At 39.3% G+C, this 26,153-nt stretch overlaps 3 protein-coding genes across 5 annotated transcripts; 2 read left to right on the top strand and 1 right to left on the bottom strand.

Moving 5' to 3' along the window:
• Window positions 1–1,627: 1,627 nt before the first annotated feature.
• Window positions 1,628–5,766, top strand: zgc:92606 (gamma-aminobutyric acid receptor-associated protein-like 1). Its single transcript, XM_003450690.5, has 5 exons — window positions 1,628–1,810; window positions 2,781–2,870; window positions 3,486–3,564; window positions 4,381–4,499; window positions 5,290–5,766. Exons 2-5 carry the CDS (start codon window positions 2,781–2,783, stop codon window positions 5,353–5,355), a joined length of 354 nt encoding a protein of 117 aa, XP_003450738.1. The 5' UTR covers window positions 1,628–1,810; the 3' UTR covers window positions 5,356–5,766.
• A 3,302-nt stretch (window positions 5,767–9,068) lies between these two features.
• si:dkey-26c10.5 (C-type lectin domain family 6 member A) lies at window positions 9,069–15,787 on the top strand. Of its 2 annotated transcripts, XM_003450688.5 has the most exons (7): window positions 9,069–9,246; window positions 9,491–9,589; window positions 12,528–12,635; window positions 12,919–13,047; window positions 13,416–13,567; window positions 13,703–13,800; window positions 14,136–15,787. In XM_003450688.5, exons 1-7 carry the CDS (start codon window positions 9,159–9,161, stop codon window positions 14,263–14,265), a joined length of 804 nt encoding a protein of 267 aa, XP_003450736.1. In that variant the 5' UTR covers window positions 9,069–9,158; the 3' UTR covers window positions 14,266–15,787. The 2 variants fall into 2 exon arrangements, with proteins under 2 accessions (XP_003450736.1, XP_003450735.3); XM_003450687.4 differs by lacking the exons at window positions 9,069–9,246; window positions 9,491–9,589 and adding an exon at window positions 12,240–12,447.
• On the bottom strand, window positions 14,374–24,440 carry trpv6 (transient receptor potential cation channel, subfamily V, member 6). Of its 2 annotated transcripts, none has more exons than XM_019364437.2 (17): window positions 24,297–24,440; window positions 23,971–24,112; window positions 23,784–23,881; window positions 23,574–23,696; window positions 22,845–22,985; window positions 22,562–22,660; window positions 19,450–19,625; window positions 19,207–19,353; window positions 19,021–19,100; window positions 18,780–18,915; window positions 17,249–17,335; window positions 17,078–17,154; window positions 16,821–16,986; window positions 16,603–16,669; window positions 16,236–16,504; window positions 16,035–16,141; window positions 14,374–15,083 (listed from the first exon to the last, which is right to left on the bottom strand). In XM_019364437.2, exons 2-17 carry the CDS (start codon window positions 24,099–24,101, stop codon window positions 14,852–14,854), a joined length of 2,136 nt encoding a protein of 711 aa, XP_019219982.1. In that variant the 5' UTR covers window positions 24,102–24,112; window positions 24,297–24,440; the 3' UTR covers window positions 14,374–14,851. The 2 variants fall into 2 exon arrangements, with proteins under 2 accessions (XP_019219982.1, XP_003450734.1); XM_003450686.5 differs by having other exon boundaries at window positions 24,292–24,408.
• Between the last annotated feature and the right edge of the window lie 1,713 nt (window positions 24,441–26,153).

Raw genomic sequence — 26,153 nt, 5'->3', positions numbered from 1 at the left:
ACCACTAAAAAGATTGGGGTGGCACACTAAAAGCGGAATTACAGGTTTTATTATGCTGTTGTCAAATGTAGGTTACTTGAAAAATACGGCAAAAAAGAGAGAAAGAAAAGCAAATTTTGGGGGGTAGTGAGATCAGATAATGACTGCAAGGGTGGCCCAAATCTCTGCAGAATGCCATATCAGAAGCACTGGATCTGCATCACAAGGAAATATCTCATTACCAGTTGCTTCATCCTGTTAGTCAGTTTTGTGTCGTCATCTTTTCAGTCTTATCACAGTTTTCCTTTCATTATCTCATTTCTCTTGTATTTTTGCTTTTTGCAGATAGTGGAGATTTACAGCAATTGGTTACTGTCTGGTATGAGAGCTGCCTACAGATGATGATGTTCCAGTTGAATGACACAAAACTCCTTGCTTTTATGGGCTGATTCACCATAAGAGACTTAGACAAGAGCAGTCGTGTCTGTCGTGGTTACCTTATTATAAAAGCTTGCATAAAATGCAGCTTTCTTTTATTTTCCCAGGAGTGATAAGCTTCTGAAAATATATATGTCGCCCAAGGTAAAGTTTTCATGCTGGGTTAATGTTGAATTTTGTTTACTTTATGGTTAAACGTGAGTAGAGCCATTCATTCCCTTCACAGCAGTCAATAAACATTAAAAACTTCTTTAGTTTGCATTATCAGTAACAATGTATAACTTATGATAGCAATTTACACAACTAGCTAAAGCCAGACATTGTGTTGCGTGATTTTTAACAAAACAAAAATGTTAACGTTTCAACTTTAATACACTTAAAAAGGCAGAATGTGCCACACAGAAAACATAAATATGAGAAGGCGAGCAGCAGAAAATGTTAACCTCACCTCCCTAGTTGTAATTATGAGAATAATTGCATGGTTTATAAACATGCCTAAACTGAACTGCCTGAAGCTTCATTCTGTGGATTCGTATTGGGAAATGCAACTGTCTAGAGCTATTTAAAAAATCCACAATCCAGCAAACAACAAAGTTTCCATACCTGGTACACTGCATTAAGTAAGTGATCTTGCTATCTTAATCTTTATGTGGTGTATTTTTTGTGCATTGTCTGTTTTTGAAATTGGGCCCTGCATGCAGGAGAGTGGACTCATATAACGCAAAATCTACAGGACATATCCAAGATGTACAGACAGCTGCGTAAAACATAACAAAACAATGTACAAAACGTATTAGAACATTGTGAAAGCTTGGAGTTCTTTCAATCAATGTTGTTTCTTTGTAAAGAAAAACTTAGTTTTGCACGTACACAGTAAGAGTTCACTTGCATTAAACTGCTGGCATGTGTCTGCAGGAGCTGTTTCTAGAACAAAATGAACAGTTCAGATAAAGAAAAAAAAACTCACGCTGTGCACGTAGCAAGGCAGTGTGCGATCATGGGTGTGGGGCCTGGCTCAAGTGCAACCTCACATACATCCACATATTGGTTATGTCTGCCGTCACTCAAGGAATATGAGGTGGTGACAACTGGTCACGGATCGAGAAATCCACCCAATAGATTCCGTGCTTTCCGCTGTCAATCTACTTGCTCGTTTCCGATTGGCTAAGATTACAGAGGGCGGGGTTTAAAGTGTTTGTTGTTGTTTTCGTTGAGCAGAATAAGTAGAGCGGTCGACATCTTTGACAGCGATAGCGGACTCGTCTGTGATCGTGCAGTTTTTTTGAGCTTTTAAAAAGAATTCTGGTTATTTTGGGGGGGAAATTTAAAAGCCCAGAGCATCACTGGAGTATATCTTTTTTCTGACCTGTTTTGACTAAAACTTGTTTTAAAGGTATGTGAGCAGTCAGTCTTGATACGTTAGCTGCCCTTACTAGCATTACCTAGCATCGTAAACATCGGATTTCTCCCACTGTAATTACGATCGACCTTTGCATGCTAGAGTTGGAGGTACTTGGACTTATTTTAAGGGTTTGGTTGTTTTATGGTTGCTTAAAATACGGGAAGCGAGCTTATCCCGATGCTGTTGTTGTGAGAAATGACGTGGCCTAACTTCATAATGACCCCAACCTACGTGAACCCACAAACGGGTGTAACCGTGATCACAACGGTACAGTTGTACAATCTGCACAATCTCCACACTGATAAAAATCAGTCAAAGAAATGTCATACGTTATTTTTGTCCATCAGGACCAACCTGACTGAACCTAAAATGATGTTTTGAATTGCATTTTAATCCTAATTGTCATGGTCCTGCGCTGTTTTAGTAGAGGTTAATGAACATGTAATCATTGTTTTCTTTCCTGTTTTGGGGCGATCCAGTAAACCTTTTTCGCATGTTTTTTGAGTTAATTTTTTGCAATGCATGTTTGGATCAGTGAACTATTAAAATAAAAACAAAAATAGCCCATCATAACTTTGCAGAGCTGACTGTGAGGTCTGCAGTTTGACAAAAATCAAAAATAAATTTCCCGTTCCAAAAACGGCAATGGGTATTGGTATTGTGTTTGTTGACAGATAGATTTCAGGCACAATTTAGTGTTATTTTTATGGAAAACTCCAACCCTCCTCACAAAAATGTGCAATGTACACAATGTACACAACTCCTAATACGACCTTTACAAAACTCTTGACCTAAAGATGAATTGATATTAAACAATGATTCGCTCTTCCAGCTGTCAATATCACTTGTTAACTGAATGCACTGGGCACTGAAGTCAGTCAGCCAGTGTGCTTTCTCCTTTGTCTACTGGATAAATAAAGCTATTGTGAGAAACTTCATGTTTCCGTGTGTATGGTTTCAGATGGGCAGTCAGTACCAGCGCTCAGTACCACTAGAAGTGAGGAGAGCAGAGGGAGAGAGAGTTCGGGCCAAGCATCCTGACAAGATACCAGTGAGTACAACAACAGTGACTTTTTCCAGTAAACTTGATTAGTTTTTATAAATTAATACACTGATAGTAAAGTACTTTAACTAGTTTAGCAATTTACACTTGAAAATTATGCACAACTGAATGGTAATTTAAGGTGGACTTTCTATGGTCATTTCAATCATATATTTTTTTTTAATTCTTGGGCTCTATTAGAGTAGCTTCAGTTCAAAATAAACCTTGTTTTTCTTCTACTGGACCTCAGTTCATCATCTCTCTAAAGCAACTGTTGTAGCTACTCTACCTTTAAGACAACTTTCATCTGATTGGATGGCACTTTAAAGGTGGCACTTTTGCCTCAGGGATTATTTGGACATCTGTTGACCTCGATATTTGGAACTCTGGCCATGTTTAATGTGAGCACCCACCATTGTAGCAGTATATATGTGATAGAAAGTAAATAAAAGTGTAATAGATCCACTTCAAAGGTTTGCAATAAAAAACAACAACAACATTATTATTCTTTTAAGACTAATTTAAGTTAAGTAAATGAATTTGTTCTTGTTTATATTCAGGTAATTGTTCTCTGTGCCTTACTTCGTTAATGATTGCTTTTTGTTTCGGGGTGTGTTTTTGCAGATCATTGTTGAGAGGTCCCCGAGGTCACGAGCTCCTGAACTGGACAAGAAGAAATACTTAGTACCCTCCGATTTAACAGGTGAAACTACATTACAGATATTTTGAAGCCAAAGGAAAAATTAAAAAGTGAATTATTGAAGAGTATTTGTAAGCAGGACGTGTTATATTTTAACAAGGGCTGACAAACTATGCAATATCAAAGCTGTTTTCAAATTACTTTAAGCCAGTTTCAACTTTGCTCTTCTGCGGTTTTTGGTGATCAGCCAACAAAGGCCTAAACAGCAAATATCCGCTCTATCCACACAAGCCACCTGTATCTCTTCTGACATACTTTCCAAACCTTTTGGGTCAGACTGGATGTCCCCAATAAGTTAAAAACTTTTGTGGGCCTGTTTTTAAACATATTTAGAGATTTTCAAGTGTCAGTGGAGGAGCAGCACAGCAGGAGGCCTTTCACTTTGACAAATTAAAACAAAACTAACCACCTCACATTACCAGTTTTAATGCAATTTTTATATAAATCAAAAGTGAATAAAATGTACTATTTACATAAATATGTAACTGTACATACTCATAAATTCTGCTATTACTGCAACCCACTTGCAGTACCTTCCCTGTCCACCAGGGGGCACCAGCCTACACTTTGAGAATCATAGGTCTGTTTGATAATAACTGGATAAAATTACAGAGAGCTCTCCAGTTCTCCTTTATTGGTCTCTTTAATCTATTGGTAGCTTTACACAAGTTTTGTTTTACGGTAACTGGCTGAGTCTTAAGACTGATCTGTAACTTGTCACAATCAGTTTTTTCCCCCTTTCTCATCTTACATGAAATGAAACTCCTGTGTCTGCTACACACTGATCATCCACTCTTTTATCTCCTTCCCCTTTTTTAGTCGGCCAGTTGTGCTTCCTAATCCGTCAGCGTGTGTCTTTGAGACCAGAGGAGGCGCTCTTCTTCTTTGTCAACAACTCTCTTCCCCCATCCAGCTCCCCTCTTTCTGCAGTATATGAGGTAAACATTTCAGTGCACACACGCACAGACTCACAACAACAGTTATCCACATTTAGAGATTGCTTCCCTTTTCTAAAACAAAAAACACTGTGGGATAGTCTTGAGTAGCCCCTTATTTCTTTACATTTTTCTAGGAAAATAGGTGCAGAAATTTATTGAAACAGGCACAAACCGGGAATGTTTTTTTTTAATAGATCCAACTAAAGAAATTAAAAATGGTTCTCTGCCAATTTGCCTAGTATGTATAGACACAACACTGGTTCATCCCTTGAGTTTGGTGCCTTTTTAATGCTTGAATAATTTGAAGGTCCATGTTAAGTGGCTTAAAAAGTAGGAAAAAGCTTTAAAAAGTTGCTGCTCCAGGCATAACATACTGAATTTGTCGTCACATTTTGAAACTGTTTTGGCGGATCTGCTTAGACAGCAGTGTTACTTCGCTTTTTCTAATCCTATTAATACACGTCTGACAGAAAGTAAACAGAAGTAAGGATGAACTTAGTCATATTTTGTCATCCGAAAAGTGATGCCAAAATCAGAATATTTAGAAAAGAGAAGTGAACATCTTGATACAGTTGAGGGTTTCATTAGCTCTAAAGGTAACATGTAAATGAAGACACATTTTTTCCCATTCTTTTTACACTTCATCAGAGAAGGAAGTTAGATAAATTGCTGACTTGTTTTATTTCACATCCAAAATAAACTTCTGTTTTTCATTGTGGTTGTGTCTCCATGTTCACACGCTTTTCATGCTCATTTGTGGATTATTCCCTGCTATTTTTATGTGTTTCAGGAGCACCATGAAGAGGACCTGTTTCTCTACATGACCTACAGTAATGAGAGCGTGTACGGCGCGTGAGGGCAAACGAAAGAGCAAGAGAGCAAATGAGAAGAGTGAAATGGGCTGAAGAAAGAATTGGGGCTGTTTCGAAATGCTTCACGTCCACCTTTTATTCTCTATAATAGTAGTTTTGATAAGTAACTACCGTGCATGGTGGAAGAAAAGCTTTGTATAAAACAATGTGGTGCTGGCATGGTTTTAACTTTCAACAGTATTTTAAGGGGAGAAGGATGGTAAGTCATGTTGATTTCCTTACTCAGTAAACAAAAACACAGGAAGGCTTGAAAGCACGAATGCTTTGTAAGAAGTGGAACTTGTTGCAATTATGTTGAGAGAGCTCTCTTTTTTCCTCACTTACCTGTATTTAATGCAAATAGTACTTTTGTTTTTGTAAATTATCATAAACTTTTGTGGAAAATAAAAAAAAAAAGCCATCCATTGTGTGCGTTCTTTTCTTATTTGTGTGCAACTTATTATTTTAATAATAATATTTATAATATGTATATACTTGTCTATCTGCACGAGTCGGTCTCTGAACAGCAACGGGCATATTCAGAGGAGTACACATTGTCGCGGGGGACTTCAACAAAGCATGCTTAAGAACTGCGCTGCCTAAATTTGTTCAACATGGGAAATCCCCTACGAGAGGGAATAAAACTTTGGACCATGTTTACTCAAATATTAACCAAGCCTACAAATCTGTTCCCTTCCCCCACCTGAGCATGTCTGACCACCTCTCTCTACTTGTTGTCCTGGCATGGACACCACTCAGGAAAAGGACAAAGGGCACCATCAGAACTATCAACACCTTTTTTGAGGAAGCTCTGGCTCAGCTGCAGGACTGTTTTGCCCACACAGAGTGAAGTGTCTTCGAACATGTCGACCTAGAGACTCACACTGCTGCAGTGCTAGGTTACATCAAGCACTGCATGGACACTGTCACCATGTAAAAGCGGGTACGGGTCTACCACAGCCATAAACCCCGGATGACAAGTAAGGTTCAGGCATTATTAAAGCCACGCAACTCTGCATACAAATCTGGGGACCAGGATATGTAGAGCAGGGAAAGAGCAGACCTTAAAAAAGGCATCAGAGCAGCAAAACTGGACTAGTCAAATAAACTATCGGATCACTTCTCAGATAACAACTCCAAGAAGGTATGGGATTGGCCTGAAACACATCACAAACTACAAAGGCAATGGGGCAATCAGAGAAATCAGAGACTAATCAGAGAAAAGCCGCTTGCCCTGAGGGAATACCTGGGAGCAATTTTCCCTCTAATTTTTCACATGTCTGAGCAAACACACAAACTCCCTGAGCGGCCCCTTGGACCACTGTAAGCAACATTACACGTGTGCACTGTGGTCACGCCAGCATCGAATCCATCCAAGTTACATGGTTTATTAAAATAATCAAATTACAGCATTTACATTTATGTTAGACTACTTTTAATTAAGTGCTTTAGCCCACTTACAATGAAAATTAAAAAAAATCTTGTTTGTGACCTGTGTAGTATGTTAACTCTCTGGGAGAGAGTCCTGTAACTCTCTGTCTGCAACATACAATATATAATGACCAATGTTGGGCAATTAATTATATAGTTACTTCTTCAAAAAACTGAGTTTTGCAAACAACTAAGTATTTTGCAGCTATTTACCTAAAAATGCAGCCAAGGCGGTTTTTTAAATAAACATTTCAAACTATTTACAGAACAATCAGGTGTTCTGCATCAAATCTGATGCCACACAAATTATTTGTGCCACTCCAAAAAATAATTTCTGTCCACTATGAGATAAAGGAGAACAACAGCCTGATACCTGCAAGAGACAACAGGAGATGTATCACTCCTGTAACACCTGTAACATTCAGCAGTCGCCTCATTGTTCTGACACACACAACATAACTATTGACTACACACACTAACTACGCAAGGCAACACACTAACTTTAGACTCCAAACACGCTAAACGCTAAAAGCTCTCACATCTCAAAACACTGCCGTCACTCCTAAAACTTCCCCCCTTCCTAAGCAACTAAATGCCATGTTACCATATCATTTTTTGATTGGTCGACATGGTACATTTTTCCACCAATAGGAAAGGGTGGGGTTTTTTTGGTGTTGGTTTTGCTCACAGGTGGAGAGTGCTTTCGAGAGCTTTCCTTATATAACGCTTTTTTTTAAACCGTTTTTTCCGCAATGACTATAAATAAATATAGTAGTCAGGAAAAAAACAAACAGTGCATATATATTTTTTTTATCATAACTCTGGTTTTAGTGGCCTATCAACACAATTTAAAAACTGGTACAAAGTCCACACTTTTTCCTTCAATTGTTCCGTCTGTCCTGCTCACATCTCCAATGGTTGTCCACGTTGTCATTAACGTGGCTTCACTCCACATCAGCCTAGCTAAAACACGGTGTCGGCACATAAGGACGCTGTCATAGCCTGTCAACGAGGTTGATTCTCTGAAACTCTGCTCGGCATTATCTGGAGACTCCTGGGACTTCAGTAAGGATGCTCTTCATTGATTTCAGCTCGGCTTTCAATACCATCATCCCAGACATCCTTATAGCCAAGCTGGTAAACTTAGACTCCTCCCCCCGCTACATTTGCATGGATCAAAAACTTTATTACAGACCGATCACAATCTGTCATCAGATTCTCCCTGTCACTCAGCACTGGCTCACCACAGAGATGTGTGCTGAGTCCTCTCCCATACACCATCTACACCAGTGACTGCACCCCCTCGCATCCCTGCAACAACATCATTAAATTTGCAGATGACACCACCCTGATGGGGCTCATCACCAACTTTGACGCTGCCGCGCCTACAGAGATGAGGTCCAGGGTCTGACAGAATGGTGTGACCACAATAACCTTACCCTAAACACAGGAAAACCACCTGTCCCCTCTCCATAAAATGTGACTATGTGGAGAGGGTGTCCTCCTTCAAGTTCCTCGGTACCCACATTTCCAAGGACCTATCCCGGACTACAAATACATCAGCCCAACTGAAGAAAGCCCAGCAGCTCCTCCATTTCTTGAGGATTCTGAGATGCAACAGGCTGCAGACTGACCTCTTATTGTCCTTCTATCGTGCCACAATCGAGAGTGTGCTGGTGCATGCCATCCCCGTGTGGTACGCTGGATGCACATCAGCCGATAAGAAGAAACTCCAGAGGGTCATCAAAACTGCAGAGAAGGTGTCCACTCTCCACCTTGGACTCCATTGCCAGCTCTAGATGTCTCTCCAGAGCCAGGGCAATTATAAAAGACCACCTCCATCGTAACCACCACCTATTCAACATCCTGCCCTCTGGAAAAAGGTTCAGATCCATCAGGTGCAAAACAACAGCCTAAAGAACAGCTTCTTCCCGTGGGCTGTCAGAACTTTTAATTCAAATTAAGAGTGTGAGCAGTTGCCTTCCATGCGATCATACTAGTATTCTGTTGCTGCTATTTGGTATTTATTATGTTGATGTATTTTTTGTGCAATATTTTGGCAGATGTGCAATTTCCATAGTCCTTCCACCCTTATTTATTAGTTTTATTCTAGTGTACATAGTGTTCCTATATATATTTTTTTCTTCTTCTTTTGTATATTGTCTTTTACTTTTGCACCTTTTGGTCTTGTCACGTAATTCCATTGTGCAAGCAACTGTACAATGACAATAAAAGGTCTAAGTCCAACTCCAACTCTCAGTCACTTAGTGTCTGTGCAACTGCATGACAAGTTACATAAGCTCATTGTCAGTTGACTAGGCAGGTCTGAAAAGCTCCAGCAAAATCGAAACTTTGAGAAAACAAGAAGAGGGAAGCCATGGAGATGCAAGAGATCCCCAAAGAGACAGAAAAAGGCAAAGAAGGGGATGAAGGACCGAGCGAACCGATGCTGGAGGTGAAAGAAGGTAAAAAAAAAAAGCTGTTTACATTGTACCAAAGTCTAACTGAAAATTATGTGTGCAAGTCATACAAATGTTATATATAAAGTAAACCGTGCAAAAGATTCAAAACTTGTTTAATAAAAAAAATCCTAAAAGGTTTGAGATTTTTTAAAAAAGTTTACTTTAGAGAATCCAGATTATTTGAAAGCTGACCACAGTTGGTTCATTTCTCTTGCTAAAATGTGTCCGTCTGTATTTTTATCTTTAGAGGAAGCAGAACAAGACCACTACGCCAAACTGCAAATTGCATCTGAGGATATCTATTCAGAAGCTTTGTCTGCTGCTGGTGAAAGAAAACCAATACTAGGTACAGTTTTACACAAAATATTTGTGTCCTCAGCTGGTTGGTTGCCCAGTTTGTTGCCCATTATGGTGCTTACTCTTTCTTGTTTCAGTACGTGCTTTAAGTAAAACACAGGATTTAGTATCATTATTATACACAATAATAATAAATGTGCTTTTTGTCTTTATAATCTACCATCTGGGAGATAAATTAAAGAAGTAAATATTTTGGTTTCTCACAAAAAATGATTCAGCCAAAGAGAAGAGAAAAGAAAAAAAAAAGCAGAAGTGTTTTTTTGGTAATCTTCAGACCGCATTACCAGTTACAGTAAAATGTGTATAATAGTGACCATTGCAGTGATATTGTGCATGTTTAAATCTAAGAGGAATTTACTGTAGAGTCTGTGTAATACTATTTTTTTTTTATTGTTTTTGTAGTATTATCAAATAAATATAGTACTGTACATTTAATATATGGTATTAAATGTTTCAGTTTGTAGTATTTAGGGCTGTGACCATCTTTTTATTTTTAGTGTTTTCTTGTTGTTGTTTTCTTGTTTTACACTAAAACTTACAATGTAGAGGCAAATTTCTCTACAAAGACAATTATCTTTGTTTAAGATGCAATACATTATTTGTTGCTTTTCAAAACAAATGAATTTATTGACCATTTTGTCCAAAGTAAATTGTTTCGGCATAAAAAGCCCCCTCAGTTTTTTCCATGCATTTATAATGCTAATGATATGCATCAAGAAAATGCGTTTTTACTAATATATGGAGATCTTGCAATATATAAAAAAAGAATTTGTGTTAAAAAGTAGAAAATGAAAATTACTGCAGAGTAATAATGTAAGTTTACCTGAAATATAAGGTACTTTGAAATATTGCTGTTATATAATTAGAAGCAGTACTAATACTGCTGCCACTGCTAATAAATCTCACCATTAAAGAGTAATATACAGGAAAATAGAACTAGATAAATTGGTAGCGCTTCATTATTTCGCAACTTATGGTGTAATTGTCAAGAACTGTCTGTGTAATTCTTCTAAATCACATGGAAATTGTGCAATTTGCAGTATCTAAAAATGCTTATAAGCAGGCTCAGCAGAACACGGGATTCAGGCTCTTCAGTTTTAATGGAAAGAAGAAATTGTTTTTAATTTATTGTGTACTTTGGGATACTTTAGAGAAAAACTTATTGTGTCCTCTTCTTGTTTAGATTTTTAATTGTATAATCATTTATGTTATCATACAATTAATTACAAAAATATTTTCTTTATTAATGATTTGTTTAGCACTCATTTTCATGTCTCTTATAGAGTTATATGTGATATAGAATATTTTACTAATAATTACCTTTTAACTACACATTAGTATCAAAGGTACTGGCTGTATCGTAAAGGGTCTGAACCTCCCTTACCACATTATAATTATATATTATTTTTTTGGTATTTGAATACTGAAAAAATAAATTAAGAAAATAATAGTTTCTCTTTACTCTTCTCTTTGTAGGTATATACTGGAAAGCTAAAAACAATGGCCAATGTGTCCAGAATACCTATAGTAATTAAATTTCACGTACGTCAACTGTAAATGCTAAGTATCATTAAAAGTAAGCATGTTTAGATAATCAAATTACATCCTAAGTCCAGAAGAATTACTTACGTAACTGTGTGAAATTACTCTGTAAGATCTGGGCTGTGTTACGAAATGCTACTGCTATAATTTATGCTGGTTAATTAAGCTTAGTTCATGAGTTTTTCTTCATCCGTTACATCATTTTAATCCAATTTGCGTGCAACCATTATGATAAGACCACATGTAGTTTGAGGTTGCTGTGCTGTTAATGTAACCCAGTCAAATAAATTCGCCCGCACCCTGAAGGGAAAACGGTCTGACAGGAAGTCTGTCTGTTGTGTGTCTTTACAGAGAACAATTTTTAACTAAACTTCCCTCTAACCACATTATTCACAATCTGTTGTAGTTTGGCCTTCGTGTTGAACTTCCATCGTTCTTTATTGTTGTAGTGAGTCAGTTTAGCCGTGAAGACAACAACAACAGCTGCATAAATAAATAAATAAATACACATTGCTGTGCCATGACAACATGGCACAGCAATGTGTTTAACGCTTTTATGATCACTAACCCACAAAAAGGCAACAAAGCCAATTAAAGCTATCGCAGCATGAGTCATGTTCTTTTTTGCAATTTGGTGAAATCAAATAATGGTTTTGTTTACAAGAATATTTTGTTAATTAGATTAATGGAAGATATTTTTATTACATTGCTGAGGTACAAACAAACAAGTCTTGCTCTCTTGTGCTTCATTAAGTTGTCACCCACGTCCTCTTTCTTTGCAAAACCTTGTACTATAACATGATATTTACAGACGACTGTTTTAAATCTGCATCGGTGACGTGTGCATCCTCCATATCTCCAAAGCATTAGACATTAATACTGATCTGAAGTTACTTATCTGCTGTTTTGAAGGAGAAAGTCTGCTGTGTCTGTGTTTTTCTCAGAACTTTGTCACAAACACAGACACTAATGTTTAAAATGAGAGAGACAGCGAGAGAGATTAAAGTTTGGGTCATGCAAGGACAAGCCAGGCACTGTGCTCCATGAATAACTTAGGAATCTATGAAGGTCAAGTTGCTATGGTGATGAGACAGAGGGGGCGTCCTATAACTGCACTGTTGCAGCCAGACTTGAGTCAGCAGAGAGGAAGACGGAGCAGAACAGAGCAAACAAGCTTTCTCTCAAATACCAGGACATTTTTCTCGATGTACATTAAATTCTGCCGCAGTTACGGTGAGGATAAGAAAGATGAGGCTGATGAAAACTTGCAACCCAAGTTATCGGTTGAACTGGAGGGGAAGAAAGGTAGGAAGACGGAGCTTTTGCAGGCTTCATGGCGGTCTTTGTTGTGCTCATTAACATTTATCTGATGTCGTCTTCCTCAGGCAAAGAACCGACTGGAGGAAATGTGCGTCTGTACCGTGCAGTGTGCCTTTTCCTCACCTTATTGTGCATCGTCCTTCTGGTGGTTGTCATTATCCTCAGCCTGAAACGTGAGTAGCTGCAGCCATGGATCTGAATTCATGTCAGTGCTATGATAACAAACCCTTCCTGGCACCATTACGTTCATAACACCAAAGCAGATTACGTAAGACTGAAGGTCCTGGCAGAGCAGGATCAAAATGGTGCACAGTTTTTTTCAGCTATGGATTTTTTAAATTCTATTTCTCATAACAGTACATAACAAAGGAGTAAAACTATTGCTTATTGCTTTGCTGCAGCCTCAGGGCATTATTCCTTCTCTCAAATCTCCTCCCATTGTGCTCTGATTTCTAGTGCAAACTGGACCCGCAGTCTGCCCGGTGATAGAGGAAAGTGCAACAGCTAAAGAAGCAGTACCTGCGTTTGATCCAGGATGCTCCTTCGACACCTGCCAGGCCCGCTTCCCAGCTATTCACATTAAACGTGAGCAGGCACAAAAAGTGGGGGGGGTTCTTTCTTAGTCACCTTGTTTTTAGCAATAGTTCTGCTTTCATAATGATTCAAATTAGTTTTTAAACAAGTCTCAACTCAAGTTCATGTTCTTCTTTGGTGTTCTTTTTTTTGTTTATAAAACAGGAAACATTGAGACTATTTTAGATTTCTGTGCAACTGAAAAAATACATGCATAAAGATGAAAATATGATGAAAATTAAATCACAAACAAAACCCTTGAATATGCAAAGGAAAAAAAGAGTGTGGGAAGCTTCGGGTTTGATTAACAGTTTTTCACTTTTTCATTAACCTGTTTTTTAAATATGCTTTTCCTGTTATTCATTTCTCTCTGCTTCCAGATCATGGCTGCCGGCTGTGTGGTGACGGGTGGATGACCTTTGGCCGATCTTGCTTTTTCCTGTCGACTTTTAGACTGAAGTGGCACCAGAGCCAGCAGAACTGCACCTCCAGAGGGGGATCTCTGGCTGTTATTACAAGCAAAGACGTTCAGGTGAATCTGATACCTTTTATGCCGCTCTCTTCCTTCCTTGAGTTGTTAACTATATGCTTATATATTACAAGCAAGCAGTTTATGAAGTGGTAATAATTGCTAATAGTTACGCATCAATGGTGTTTTTTCTTTTAGGATTTTCTGACACAGAGAGGGAATCTCCAATACTGGATGGGCACCATTCAAAAAGGCACTGAATGGACCTGGGTTGACGGCACAAAGCTGCAAGAGAGGTCTTTATTCTATAAATAGTTATTAAAACAGACAATTGACTAATACACTAGTTTAGACATAGTTGTTTGTGATTTATATCAGGGTTATGTGGGATTTGCCACTATTGCACTGTGCATATTGGTGTTTGGGTTTTTTTGGTCACAGATCCATCATAATAACACATTATATGTAAATATACATGTGTTAGTAAGCTTATAAAATAAAACATTTATTGTACAGCTGTCAAATTGAATTGCAAGTGTACCTAATAAAGTGGACACTTTGTTCAAATTAAAAAAAAATCCAGATATAGATTGCAGAATAATAGTTAATGACTCTTCCTTTTGTTTTGCAGCTATTGGGCAGAAGATCCAAGAACTGGGGATTGTGGGATCCTCGACAGCACAGGACCATCCACCAGAAACTGGATTAAAGCTTCCTGCAACGTCGCCACTTACTTCATCTGTCAGCTGCCGCTCTTGTAAAAGAACCGCGAGCAAATCTGTTCGGCCAGCAAGCATCAAATTCAACAATAACATGTCAAGACATCTCTTTCCAGTATCAAGCAAAGAAATATAAACAAGCTTTTTAGGTAACAGTTGCTAAGTCTGACACTTAGCAGTTTAATTACTGTAGATTTTCTTGCAGCATTGTGTGGAATAATTTCTGCTCTTATATTTGGATGTAAAGCTTTGTAAGTGCCTTGCTCCTTTGTATTGTAGGATTTTATTATCTGCTGCCTGCTTTACAAATGAAGAGACAGTGAAACTGTTTCAAGAAAGTTTTATTCTCATATAAAATTACTCATTACCTACATGATAAGATGAATCTCTATATTTTTTAGCATATATTCCTGCTGGACATCTTTCATATTTCTATAAAAATCACAGTCTGTTCTATGGCATAATACTGCGGAAATAATTGCACTGTTTACTATATTGAAAAATCAAGATAGTGTGGTTCTTTCACTCCAAGGTCACTGAAATTCAGCAGTTCTTTACATCTACTTAATATGTATGTGACTCAAAGTTGATGATAGGAAGGAACTTCTGGGTTAGACCGCATCTCTCTCTAAACATATTTAATGTCCTGTTCCTCCTCTGCCTCGTCCTGCTCCATCTCCAAACCTAAAGCGCTGTGTCGAACCAGCTCCCACCATCCTCCTTTGTTTTTAAGTCTCAGCTTCAAGGTTCCCTTGAAGTCAGAATTCTCCTCTGCCTCCGTTTCCTTTTCATCCTCTTTGGAGAAGACGTTTATGTAACGCCTCATCTTTTGCAACATAGAGTCATTTCTTTCCTCAACCCTGCAAAGAAGATGAATAAAGAAAATGTCACACATGTTTCAAAATTAATTATGTTACACTCTTCTTTTTAGTTTCCAGCTTTTTTGGACCCCACCTAAAAAAAAAATTGCTCACTGACACTAAATGAAAGCCTTTGATGGACTTCACGCATGGGTAATGCTGTGCCTGCAGTGAGAAGCACCATTCTCATTGTATTACTAATACTATATATTTTTCCCCCTACTTATACATATATAACCTACTATTACACTTAAAAGTGTGTGTTATGCACATTTTCCCTGTCTGACTGTTCTACAGTAGCTTTCCATAGCTCGTAGTTAAAAATAATCCTTATTAGTCTTATACTGGGGTTTAGAGCAGCTCATATTTGTCCAATTCACTTTATACTACCTGTCTTCTGATTGGTTGGCCCTCACAAACAGGAGATTTGAACTGCAAGTGCTTGCAGTCACAGTTGTATGTCAAGAGAAGAAAGAACTTAAAAAACTGAATTACAGCACTTCGAAGTTCAAGCTTTTGGCTTTTGTTTTTCATATTTTCTTTCATATGAGCATTCACCAGTTGAGATAAAATAAGAAAAAACACAATCAAATAAATATTTGATGTTTTGAGAAATAGACTGAATTGATTTGTACTGAAAGGCAGCTTTTGTTAGCCAGGCTGATTGTTTTTCCACTTTAACCTTGATGATACGGACACAAAAATGAAAAGAATCGACTGATCTAAGTCTAAGAAAAACATACAGACTTCCCACACTGTTGACTGTAGCCTTAGGAAGTGTGAAAGTAATATAAGAACTACAATAAAATAAGAATTGAGCATGAGCTGTGGCTGTAGTTTCTGTAATAAACTTCCTGTTTGACTTTATTTTTAAAGATAACCTCCCTTTCTGCTATATTAGCTGATTTCTGTGGGGGTTTTTTCTGTTCCTGACACAAGGTAGCATCTTACCTGAGATACCAGCACTCTTTCAGGCCATAGTTCAGCCCACAGACCCCAAGTCGAGGCCAGAGACAGCGAGGAAGCCTCCTCTCCAACATGAGCGTCGTGGCCACCACCTGAATAACAACATTACAGCTGTAAACATGACACAGCAATGCTTAACGCATGCTGAAGAGGTGATTACGCATGTGTGTGTAATAACCCTGTTACCTGAGTCCTCCAGAGCTCATCTCTCTCCTGGCCCACCCTCCATTGTGTGTCACTCATCATGGCGGTGAGCAGGTTTAGCAGAAGGATGTGGGAGACCAGAGAGGAGGTGCAGTGCAACACATAGACAATCGCAGGTATAGGGATGGTGTGGTCCACAGGCAGATCGATGAGGCCAACGCTGAGCTCAAATTGGGAGAAGAGGCTGATGGGATATGAGTGATATGCAGGAAGGGAATCTACCTCCTGAGTCATGTAGACTATCCAGAGGGCTGAGAAGAAAAGAATGTTTGTAAGAGAGCAGGAAGGTCTCCTTTAAAGAATGTCTTGTGATATTTGTGTTTATTTTTATTGCCAACAATATACTCACAGGTGGAAAAGGCAAAGAGCACAATGGAAATCAGCCACATAAACTTTGTCAGGTCTCCAAATATAATCTAGGGGGAAATGAGACACAAGCGAGCTCAGTCTGAAAATGTAAAACCTCAAAAACCAAAACAACAAATGAAAACATGTGTGCGCAGGTGTGTGAGCGGAGCAAACTCATGTTTTTGTTACTCATGGAGCTCGTGTAAAACACATCCGCACCTTCTGTATCGTGATGACGTAAGGGCCAAGCATTTCAAAGCCACGGGCGAAGAACATGACATTACACCAGCCGAGGACCAAACACACCGCCATCACCTCGGCCTCCCTCTGCACCTCACAGACTCTGAACACCAACAGCAGCACCACCAAGCAGGCATAGCTGATACTGGTAAAAAAAAAAAACAGCAACAGCAAGGTTAGGCAGTGTTCCCAAACATTATGCTTTGCTTGGGTTCTCAGAGGGTGTGCGTGCTTACAGGATAACATGGAAAGGGCCTCCCAGTGCCGTCTGGCCAAAGTAGCGCTTTGCTCCAACTCTCAGAATGTCTGGGATCTGTTAGGAGCACAGGGGATGCATGAGGTCAGAACAGCTCACAGTAATGTACTGTTGCATATTTTTAAACAAAAAGCATATTTTAAATGTCCACCTCCAGCACAAGGATGACAAAAGCTCCAATGACGCTGATGATCTCTCCTGCCAGCCGCACATTATCCCCATGTGTTGTATAACTCTCCTGAGGTGGACAAAGAGGAAATAATGCTGTTATAAATATTAAAATCTTATTATTGTCTGACTGTGTAACTTATGTAGGTGTACAGTTTGGCATTTACACATGCATTCAGTGGATCATATTCATTTGAATTTTTTACGCAAGTTATGGCTGAAGCAATTTTGGGCAAAAAGACCTCTGGTGGTGCAGTAGTTGAGGAAGTACTAACTACCAAAGTAGAAGTGACACGCTATGAAAGTGTTGCCTTCCTAAAATGTGTAGCAGGCCCCAGTGCAGGTGGGGAGTGGGAAACTAGGGGGTAATAATGGATTCAATTAGAGGAATCTGAATTTTTGAGGCAAAGTTAAATAAAGAAAGCTTTATTGATTCTGTTGTGCTGATTTTTATTTAGCTAATCCTTTACTGAACATACAGCTAAGCATTTGTTGTGGGGGAGGGCACTGATTTAGCTCAGCTCAGGCTGATCAGATGACCACATCTCCACCACACCAGGCCAAATGCAGCAGCCTGGGTTTGCTTGTGAACCCATATGTCTTCTAAACCCTCTTTCTTCCTCCTTTCCTATCTCCTGTTAACTAAGAGCTAAGTCCCCTTTATTAGACGAGCATTTCCTCACTTAATAAAGCTTAGAAAATTCTCCTAAAAATTGTTTTAAAGGCAGTTTTCAGGCTTTCTTTGAAATGCAAATGCTGAAGAATACCCAGGAAATAGTCTGAGCACAGAACTGAACCCAGGCAACTGCAGCCTTTCAGAATATGGGTGGCCTCCACAACCAAGTGAGCTAAAGCAGCACTCACACTTGCCGCCACAGGAACAGAAAAAATCTTTAGCACATCGTACCACAATACTCACATTCATTTTTCACTCCTTATCGTATAATATCTAGTTTTTGTTATTGAATCAAATCTTTTCTTTCTTTTTTCTTTTTGGTTGCTGCAGTACACTCATTTCTCAACTAAAATATTTATTTTTCTTCTTTACTGTAAACGTGAATAAGTAGTGGGGACTGACCTAAACATCTACACCCAAAACATCAACTCCATAAAACTCGTGTAATAGAAGTGCTAACTGAAAAAATTAAACAAAGAGAAAAGGGTGGAAAACTAAATCAAAGTACTCATTATGCAGATTCGGTCGACTATTTGGATCATAATAATTTGTACTAACACGTGAGAGCTGCTTTAATGTTACTTCTAGGCAGCCAGCTTTATAAATGTTGATATTTTATTTCCAAAATGTTAATCTGAAATATGACACTTTAAAATAAATGTGATGTAATAAAAATTAAATTATATTTTTGGGATAGTTCAAAAACAGTCAGTACATTGAACATAAAAATTTCACTTTAGGTATCTCATTAAAAATATTTAAAACAGTTTAGTGAGTAAAATGTTGAGATCTGTTTAAGGTTTTCTAATGTCTATGATAATTCATAGTTCTGGCCCACCTTGAGCGTCTTCTGAACCCAGACAGTTTTGTCTGCATCTGACGTTGTGTAGTTCTCTGGAGCTTTCTTTAGGGGGCGAAACATACAGCACAGTGTGAAAGTCCCGATGTACAAGAGATACAGAAACAGCAGAAACCTGACAACAAAAAGGGAGGAAGAAACCCGATGTGTTAGACACTATTGGACATGCGTACAATTCAAGTATTTTACTTCAGATTTAACAAAATTAACAAAATCTTACCTGAAGTAATGTTTCCCATACAGGTTCCACTTCAGACTAACCAGCTGCCTCACAGGAGTGACCTCCAGGATCTTCCTTGCCTGGAGAGCAAAAATAGAAGAGAAAAAAAAAATCTCAGAGTCAGAACTAACTTCCTGATAACAATTGGCATTTTCTCCCGAATACTATCTACATATTCTTCTGTACCTCTTTCTGCTGGCTGGCCACAATGACCTCCAGCACTGACATGCTATCGGCCCACGAGTCGATCTCGGACAGGTCATACAGGTGAGAGGTCAAAGGGCCCAGACTCCACTGGACTACACGCCTTTTGTTAACTAGGTGCTGGAATATCTTTAAGAGACAGGGGGTTAGGATAAGATTAGGAACAATCTGTTCCACCTTTCATGTTGGCTTCTCACCATGTGAATCTTCCAAGGCTCTACTCACCACTATGTTTCCCTCTTTTGCAGCCAGCTTAAAAGGTGTAAGGCCTCGGGAGTTGGGAACCATATCAAGGGGCACTTGCTGGTCCAGCTCTGCATCGCGTGCCATAATCAAGTCAATGACCTGGCAGGCAATGTTCTTGTTGGGCTGCAAGACCAAAATGTGAAGCACCGTGTTGCCTGGATGGAGAGTGTGTACACAGGAGGCAGAAGAAGAGAGGAGAAAGCTATTAATTATTAATAAGATGCTCATATTCAGATATGCACAGCTGGATTAACCTCCTGAAGGTCCCAATCAACCAGAAATCAGTCACTACTCTGCGACTGAAACATTTAGCTACGTGAGCAAAAACTGGCAACAATTAGTTTAGCATTTAAAAATGTTTTTTTTTTATTTTTAACCTATACTCTCGAGGGTCTTCAATGATCTTCTTTTAATTACTGACTCTGGGCGCCCCACGGCCTTAGTTTTGTTGGACCTGTCCTCTGCTTTTGATCTGGTGGACCATAACATCCTCTTAATGAGGCTTGAACATCTGGTTGGCATTATGGGTATGGCCCTTGGTTGGTTTAATTCCTACTTATCAGAGAGGTCCTTCTCTGTCACAATGGGTACCTACTCCTCTTCCATTGCCCCCGCTACCTGTGGTGTCCCTCAGGGGTCTGTGCTGGGTCCTATGCTGTTTTCTCTATATATGTCACCCCTTGGTCGTATTATTGAAAAGTACAAACTCTCTTATCATTGCTACGCGGACGACATTCAAATTTATTTTGAATTGACTGAGGGTGATACTCATCAATGCTTCGCTTCTTCGATTGTATAAGTGAAGTTACCCACATAGCAAGCAGGTCTGGCCCGGATCTGGTATCAAGCCGGCACTGCTGGCTGACTTCTGGCATGTAAAGACATATGTCATCCAGATATGGGCCAGGCCTGGCATAGATGGCACTGTCTATGTGATGGGATGCAATATCTGGCTCAACTGTGGTTTGGTTTATGTGGCCCAGGTCCATAGAAAACATGTCTGGCCCGGATCTGGCATCAAGCTGGCACTTCTGACTGACCACTGACACCTGACTGGTTTCATGGCAGGGTGTATGTAAACCAAATGTGGGCCAGGTCTGGCAATGGTGGCACTATTTATGTTCCTATTTTCCTATTTTAGTTAGAAGACCCAAATGCCATGTTGCAATACGATACTGCTATTGTAGCTAACGTTTCAAATGCAGGTTTGACAGTAATCCGGGAGAGAAGAAAAGTGCTATCTAAGAATAAGTCCATTCACTGTCTGAACAGAGTTTCCTCATGTTACTTACTTACTAATATGTTCCGGCACATGTTGTTATTACATGGCTTGATTAAGGTACACATTAGGCTGACATCTGGGGCCAGAGCTGAAACTGTTCTGGGCCAGCACAGGGCCAGCAGTGTGTCTACAACTGGCCCGTGGCTGCACACAACTTACACATGGCTCACATACCGCAAAGAATGACGGCCCTTCGGTGGCCCAGATCAGGTTTGCCAGACGTAGTCCACACATGGGCTAACACATGGGCCAGCACAGGACCACCAGTGTGTCTGCAACTGGCCTTGTGCTGGCCCATGTGTGGGCCACATCTGGCAAACCTGATCTGGGCCACCAAAGGGCCGTTGTTCTTTGCGGTATGTGGGCCATGTGTAAGCACATTGTGTGGGTAAGATCCGGGGCATACCAATTTTGCTATGTGGGTAAAGACTGGCTGCTGAGCAATTCCCTTATCCTCAATGACAAGAAAACAGAAATTGTAATCTTTGACAGTCATACCCCTAGAGCCCATCTAACTGGTGTCCTCGGGCCCTTTGCTGATTATCTTTCTGATTCTGCAAGTAATTTGGGTGTTTACCAGGACGGCTCCTTTAAGCTTGACAAGCATGTGTCCTCTGTTATTAAATCTTGTTTCTATCAACTTCGTTTAATTTCTAAGGCCAAGCCATACTTACCACGTGAGGATCTAGAAAAGCTTATCCATGCCTTTGTCACATCCAGGTTAGACTATTGCAACTCCCTATACACTGGGCTTCATTCTGCCCTTCTTCATAGATTGCAACTCGTCCATAACGCCACGGCTCACCTTCTAACTGGTACTCGTAGGCTTGAGTCTATCACCCCAATTCTCACTGGCCTCCACTGGCTTCCAATTAAACACCACATTGATTTCAAAATCCTACTGCTTACTTATAAAATCATAAATAATATTGCACCTAGCTACCTTATTGATCTCCTTAGCGTGTATACTCCCAGTAGAACACTGAGATCGTCTGACTTTTGGTGCAACCTAGGTCACGGCTGAAAACCAGAGGTGACCGTGCCTTCGCTTCAGTCGCACCTAACCTCTGGAATAACCTCCCTCATACTATTCACGCGTCTCACTCGATCCAGACCTTCAAGTCTCGATTGAAAACCTCCTAGAGCACGCCTTTTAATTTTACTTTCTTGCCCTTCCCGTTCCTCTCTTTTACTTATATTGTTTTATTGTTTTTATCGTTAAGTCTTGCTCGCTTATCTGCATACTTTTATACTTGTATGCTTGTTTAAACAATGCCTCCCACCTGCTATCTTAACCGCCTTTGTACTTTACTACTGTTTTATTGGATTATGTGAAGCAGTTTGGCTGCCTCTGGTTTTAAGTGTGCTATACAAATAAAGTTTTATTGTATTGTATAATGCCTCAGTAGTGTCTTCGATATAAACAGTCTCATCAATATAATTTAGCTTTGACAAAAAAGGAGCCTGAAACTTTTACCTTTTCAGGCTGATGTCAGTTTTTCTTTTTGCATTTTCAGCTATTGGTTAGATAAGATAATTGCTGGTTTCAGCCTGTCAGTAATTCTCGAGGTTCTTTGAGTTTAAATTACAAGACCAGCGCCAGAAAGCTGCAATTAGTGGCATACCGATCGGGGTTGGTTTTGTCCTTTAGTGGTAAGAATTTTAGACAATGCTGTGATAAATCAAATTAAAAATAAGACCCTAATAACACATGTGATGCAGAATATTTTGTGGCTTAAGCAGTCACACAGTCAAATTAACTAGCAGTGTACAATAATACTTGATCTTCTCTCACTCAAGGGCTCATACCTTTGTAATCCTGGATCCTGGTGCTGGCGCCTGCATCAATTACCATGGAGATGATATCCATATTCCCAGCACAAGCAGCAAAAGACAGGATGTGCTCGCCTGATGAAAAGCCATGCGTTTTGTTATTTTGCACAAAAACCATACATTTACATGGCTATTGCTTTTCTCTGACTTGTTTTTATCACATATGTCGGGACCAGTTTGGGGTTTTATTGTCCTGTCACTGGCCTTGTAATTAATGGCTGATACATTTCTTTACGTAAGTTCACTCATGCTGGCTTACCACAGTACATAAGTCCTCCTATCCTCTTCCTGAAATACAGACCAGTGACTCGAGGTGTGGACACGTCACCACCGCGACTAATCAGATGACGAACCAGGTCGATGTTCTGATTCACCACAGCGATGTGGAGAGGAGTAATCCCTGAGGCGGAGCACAGAGAGAAAGTGTACATCAGTTCACTGCCAACACACTGGTTTTTGTTTCACCAGCTTTGGTAAAACCTACACTTACTGCTTTTGCTTTATCCACCACTGTAACCCCAACAGGGTTTGCTCTCCAAAAGCAGCAGATGAGGCCTCATAATTGGAATTTGTTGCCTCTTATTGATTTATTGTTAGATGAATGAAATAATGAAGTAAAAAAAACCTCAGTGATATAATTTGACTGAGTAAAATATTTTCTAAAAGGTGGAGGTTCTCAGTCATCCAGGTCATGATGGTTTAGGGAGCTTAGAAAGAAAGTGACTAAGACTTCTTTAAGTTTCTTGAAGATGTTTCCCACCTCTCATTCCAGGAGCTTCTTCAGTTCACATACGCTCTAAGGTCCTTAGTTTTTTTTTTTTTTAATTGTTGTGTTAGGCTTTTACATGCACTTTTATCCCACAGATTTTGCTAATAAGCTGAATTATTTGAGTTGCAGACCGAAAAGCTGACAACTTGACATCTATACAGTTACACACAGGATTCACTCTGCATGATGTGCATTGGTGTTTTGCAGTTATGAATCAACCTTGGAAAAGTTCAGAGGTCATGGGCTCGTTAATGAGGTCAGGAGCTCCATCCATCAGAGCCACAGCAGCATCCAGGTTATCATTCATAACAGCAACGTGAAGGGCCGTCTCTCCCAGGGAGCCTGAACAAGAAGATACACCTTCTAAAATCACGGAAAACACACCAAAAAGGCAGCAATGTCAGGTTTAAACTCCTTGTTCAGTCGTACCTCTCTCAAAGATATTCGTGGATGCACAACCTAGCAGTTTCTTGATGCAACCAGCACTGTTGTTTTTAGCCGCATAGAAGAGAGGAATGTCATTTACACTGAGGGACAGAAGGACAGAAACAAGACATCAGATTTATGGTAAAACAGAACTGAATGTACCGGAAAGTGGCATCAGGCAGAAGTTTACCCTTTTGTGTAGAGCAGAAATGTCTCATCCAGCATTTCGTTCCATCCTTTTTTGTTCTGAAGGCGAAACTTCAGCTGGCTCCACCAATGGTTGAGCTCGCTCGGAGCGGATCTGGCTAAAGACGGTGACATTGGAGGTTTGACTGGAAGTGTGAAATGAAGAATTAGGAATGTTTTTAAGAAACACAAGAAAGACAAAAGTAGAGTGGGTGAAAAATAAATGCTATGGAGTCTAAATCCACAGGTGGAAATAAATTATTTGTTGATTTTGGTAGCTTTTTTTTATTATTAATAAAATTAAAGTAAATCTTTTCAGTCTTACCTCACCCTTAAAGAATGAAACTGCTGCTCCTCAGTCTCTGGTGACACTGAGAGAAACACTCAAAAGTGGACACACCACCTTTAAAAATGTCCCCGAGGAGAGATGAAATCCCTGTGGCATCACCAATATATATATGTCCCAGCCAAGAGGGAGGAGACATGAGAGCGAATGGGTGGAGAAGGAGGATGCGTGGAAAGCTGACAGGTAAGAATAAGACAGTGACGCAGTAATGAGCAAGGAGACTTTCACTGGTCAGAGGTGCCACAGAGAAAGCTGTGCTTCAACTCTCTGTTGACAAGGAACTCCTTTGTCATGCTGATCTAAAATTATTGGCTTGAGCTTGTCTCCTTAAAAGCAAAGTGACAATGGTCAAGTCCCCAGTTTGCAGATATCTATGCAATCACCAGGCCTCTCTGCATTCCTCTGACTACCACCGAAACCTGCATGGCCACTATGAAAATTCAGCAAGATCATGACAGTCAACACACCACTTGTAGTGAACTGTTAAGAAAACCTGTTTGGAAATTGCAAGCATGCTGTTCTATACCTCGCTTTATGGCATTGTGGTTTAGTTTGCATCTTTTTTTAACGAATGAGCAAAATCCTCAGAGTGAAACTGGAATTATTTGGAAAATATGGAGATTATAAAGGATTTTCCACCATGCTGCTTCTTGGACACACAAACACTAAACATCTAGCTTCATTCACAGTGATATAACATGTTGAGCACCATTCATGTGTCAACAGGAATGATCCCAGATGCGGTAATTACTGCACTACAAAGACTATAATGATCATCTAGAGGCTGGCAGCAGCATCATGTTCAATGAGGGAATGTCACTTTTCTCTGAATGTGGAAAACAAAGCTAATGGCGCGTGTTGTTTTGTGAAACTGCAATTAGTTTCAGAGTTGACACATGCAGCTGATAAAAAGCCACAAATTTCATTTACACAGAGCTGATTTATTTACAAACTGCTGAATCAGCGAACATTTAAATTTCTGGTCTCCTGGGCTGTAGTGGACACATATTTTTCTGCACCATTTTTAGGTCATGACTAAATGGGTGGTTAACCACTGGATAAACAGGGTTTAGGAAGACTATAGGAGGCGCTGATAATGGCTGCCGATGTGGCCATCATTTAGTATTGTGGAGATAATAGCTGTTTACCAGACAGAGAGCACCATCTTTAAGCAGTGTCATAAAGACCAGTAGTTTCAAAACTGTTAAGGTCTTTATAAGGAAACAATAACACTGTAAAAAAAAACATGATTTTGTGGCTTTGGTGTTCACTGTTTCTGGACATATGTAACAACACTGAGTTAATTTGAGGTGAGACACCACAGAAAACAATTATTACAGAAATCTTATGACAGCTGACCCCTGAGTCCAGAGTGACTTAATAGTACTTGATGACCGTTATTTAAGAGCCAAACCAAAACGAAAGTTAAACAAGGCGTAAAAAAAACTGTTTAGTAATAGAAATGAAATTAAAATGAAAGAAAGTGCACTAAAAATCTTCAGGAAATATCTTTGGTAGTCTTTGTAAACTTGATTAAATCTGTCAGGACAATAAGGATCAAGAGGAAGATATTAATCGAGACTGATTCTTTATAGCTGTGAGTCAATAAATGTGTAAGGATTACAAAATCCAGCATATATATTTTAAAAAAAGAAATATCTTACAATGATGAAAAGAAAAACAGAGCTGTGCAAAACCTTTTTTGATCGTACCAACATATTTAACATGCATACTCCAAAACATTTTTTTAAAAAAGCATTAATCAAAGCATTAAAATAGAAAGTGATCCAACATAAAGAACAACATGATTGACAAGGTGGTAAAAAATGTGAATTGTAGAG

The sequence above is a fragment of the Oreochromis niloticus genome, linkage group LG11, assembly GCF_001858045.2.
Source record: "Oreochromis niloticus isolate F11D_XX linkage group LG11, O_niloticus_UMD_NMBU, whole genome shotgun sequence".
NCBI classification, from domain to species: Eukaryota; Metazoa; Chordata; class Actinopteri; order Cichliformes; family Cichlidae; genus Oreochromis; species Oreochromis niloticus.
Note: the sequence above shows the minus strand (reverse complement) of the source record. Positions and strands in the feature narration are given on the sequence as shown.

Coding starts and splice junctions, on each gene's coding strand:
- zgc:92606 (XM_003450690.5), top strand. CDS start 2,781: ATGGGCAGTCAGTACCAGCGCTCAGTACCACTAGAAGTGAGGAGAGCA. Junction 3,565..4,380: donor AGTACCCTCCGATTTAACAG/GTGAAACTACAT, acceptor CCCCTTTTTTAG/TCGGCCAGTTGTGCTTCCTA. Junction 4,500..5,289: donor CTCTTTCTGCAGTATATGAG/GTAAACATTTCA, acceptor TATGTGTTTCAG/GAGCACCATGAAGAGGACCT.
- si:dkey-26c10.5 (XM_003450688.5), top strand. CDS start 9,159: ATGGAGATGCAAGAGATCCCCAAAGAGACAGAAAAAGGCAAAGAAGGG. Junction 9,247..9,490: donor GATGCTGGAGGTGAAAGAAG/GTAAAAAAAAAA, acceptor TTTTATCTTTAG/AGGAAGCAGAACAAGACCAC. Junction 9,590..12,527: donor TGAAAGAAAACCAATACTAG/GTACAGTTTTAC, acceptor CGTCTTCCTCAG/GCAAAGAACCGACTGGAGGA.
- trpv6 (XM_019364437.2), bottom strand. CDS start 24,101: ATGTCACCGTCTTTAGCCAGATCCGCTCCGAGCGAGCTCAACCATTGG. Junction 19,101..19,206: donor TGGCCAGCCAGCAGAAAGAG/GTACAGAAGAAT, acceptor TTTGCTCTCCAG/GCAAGGAAGATCCTGGAGGT. Junction 15,084..16,034: donor AAAGAGTGCTGGTATCTCAG/GTAAGATGCTAC, acceptor TCTTCTTTGCAG/GGTTGAGGAAAGAAATGACT.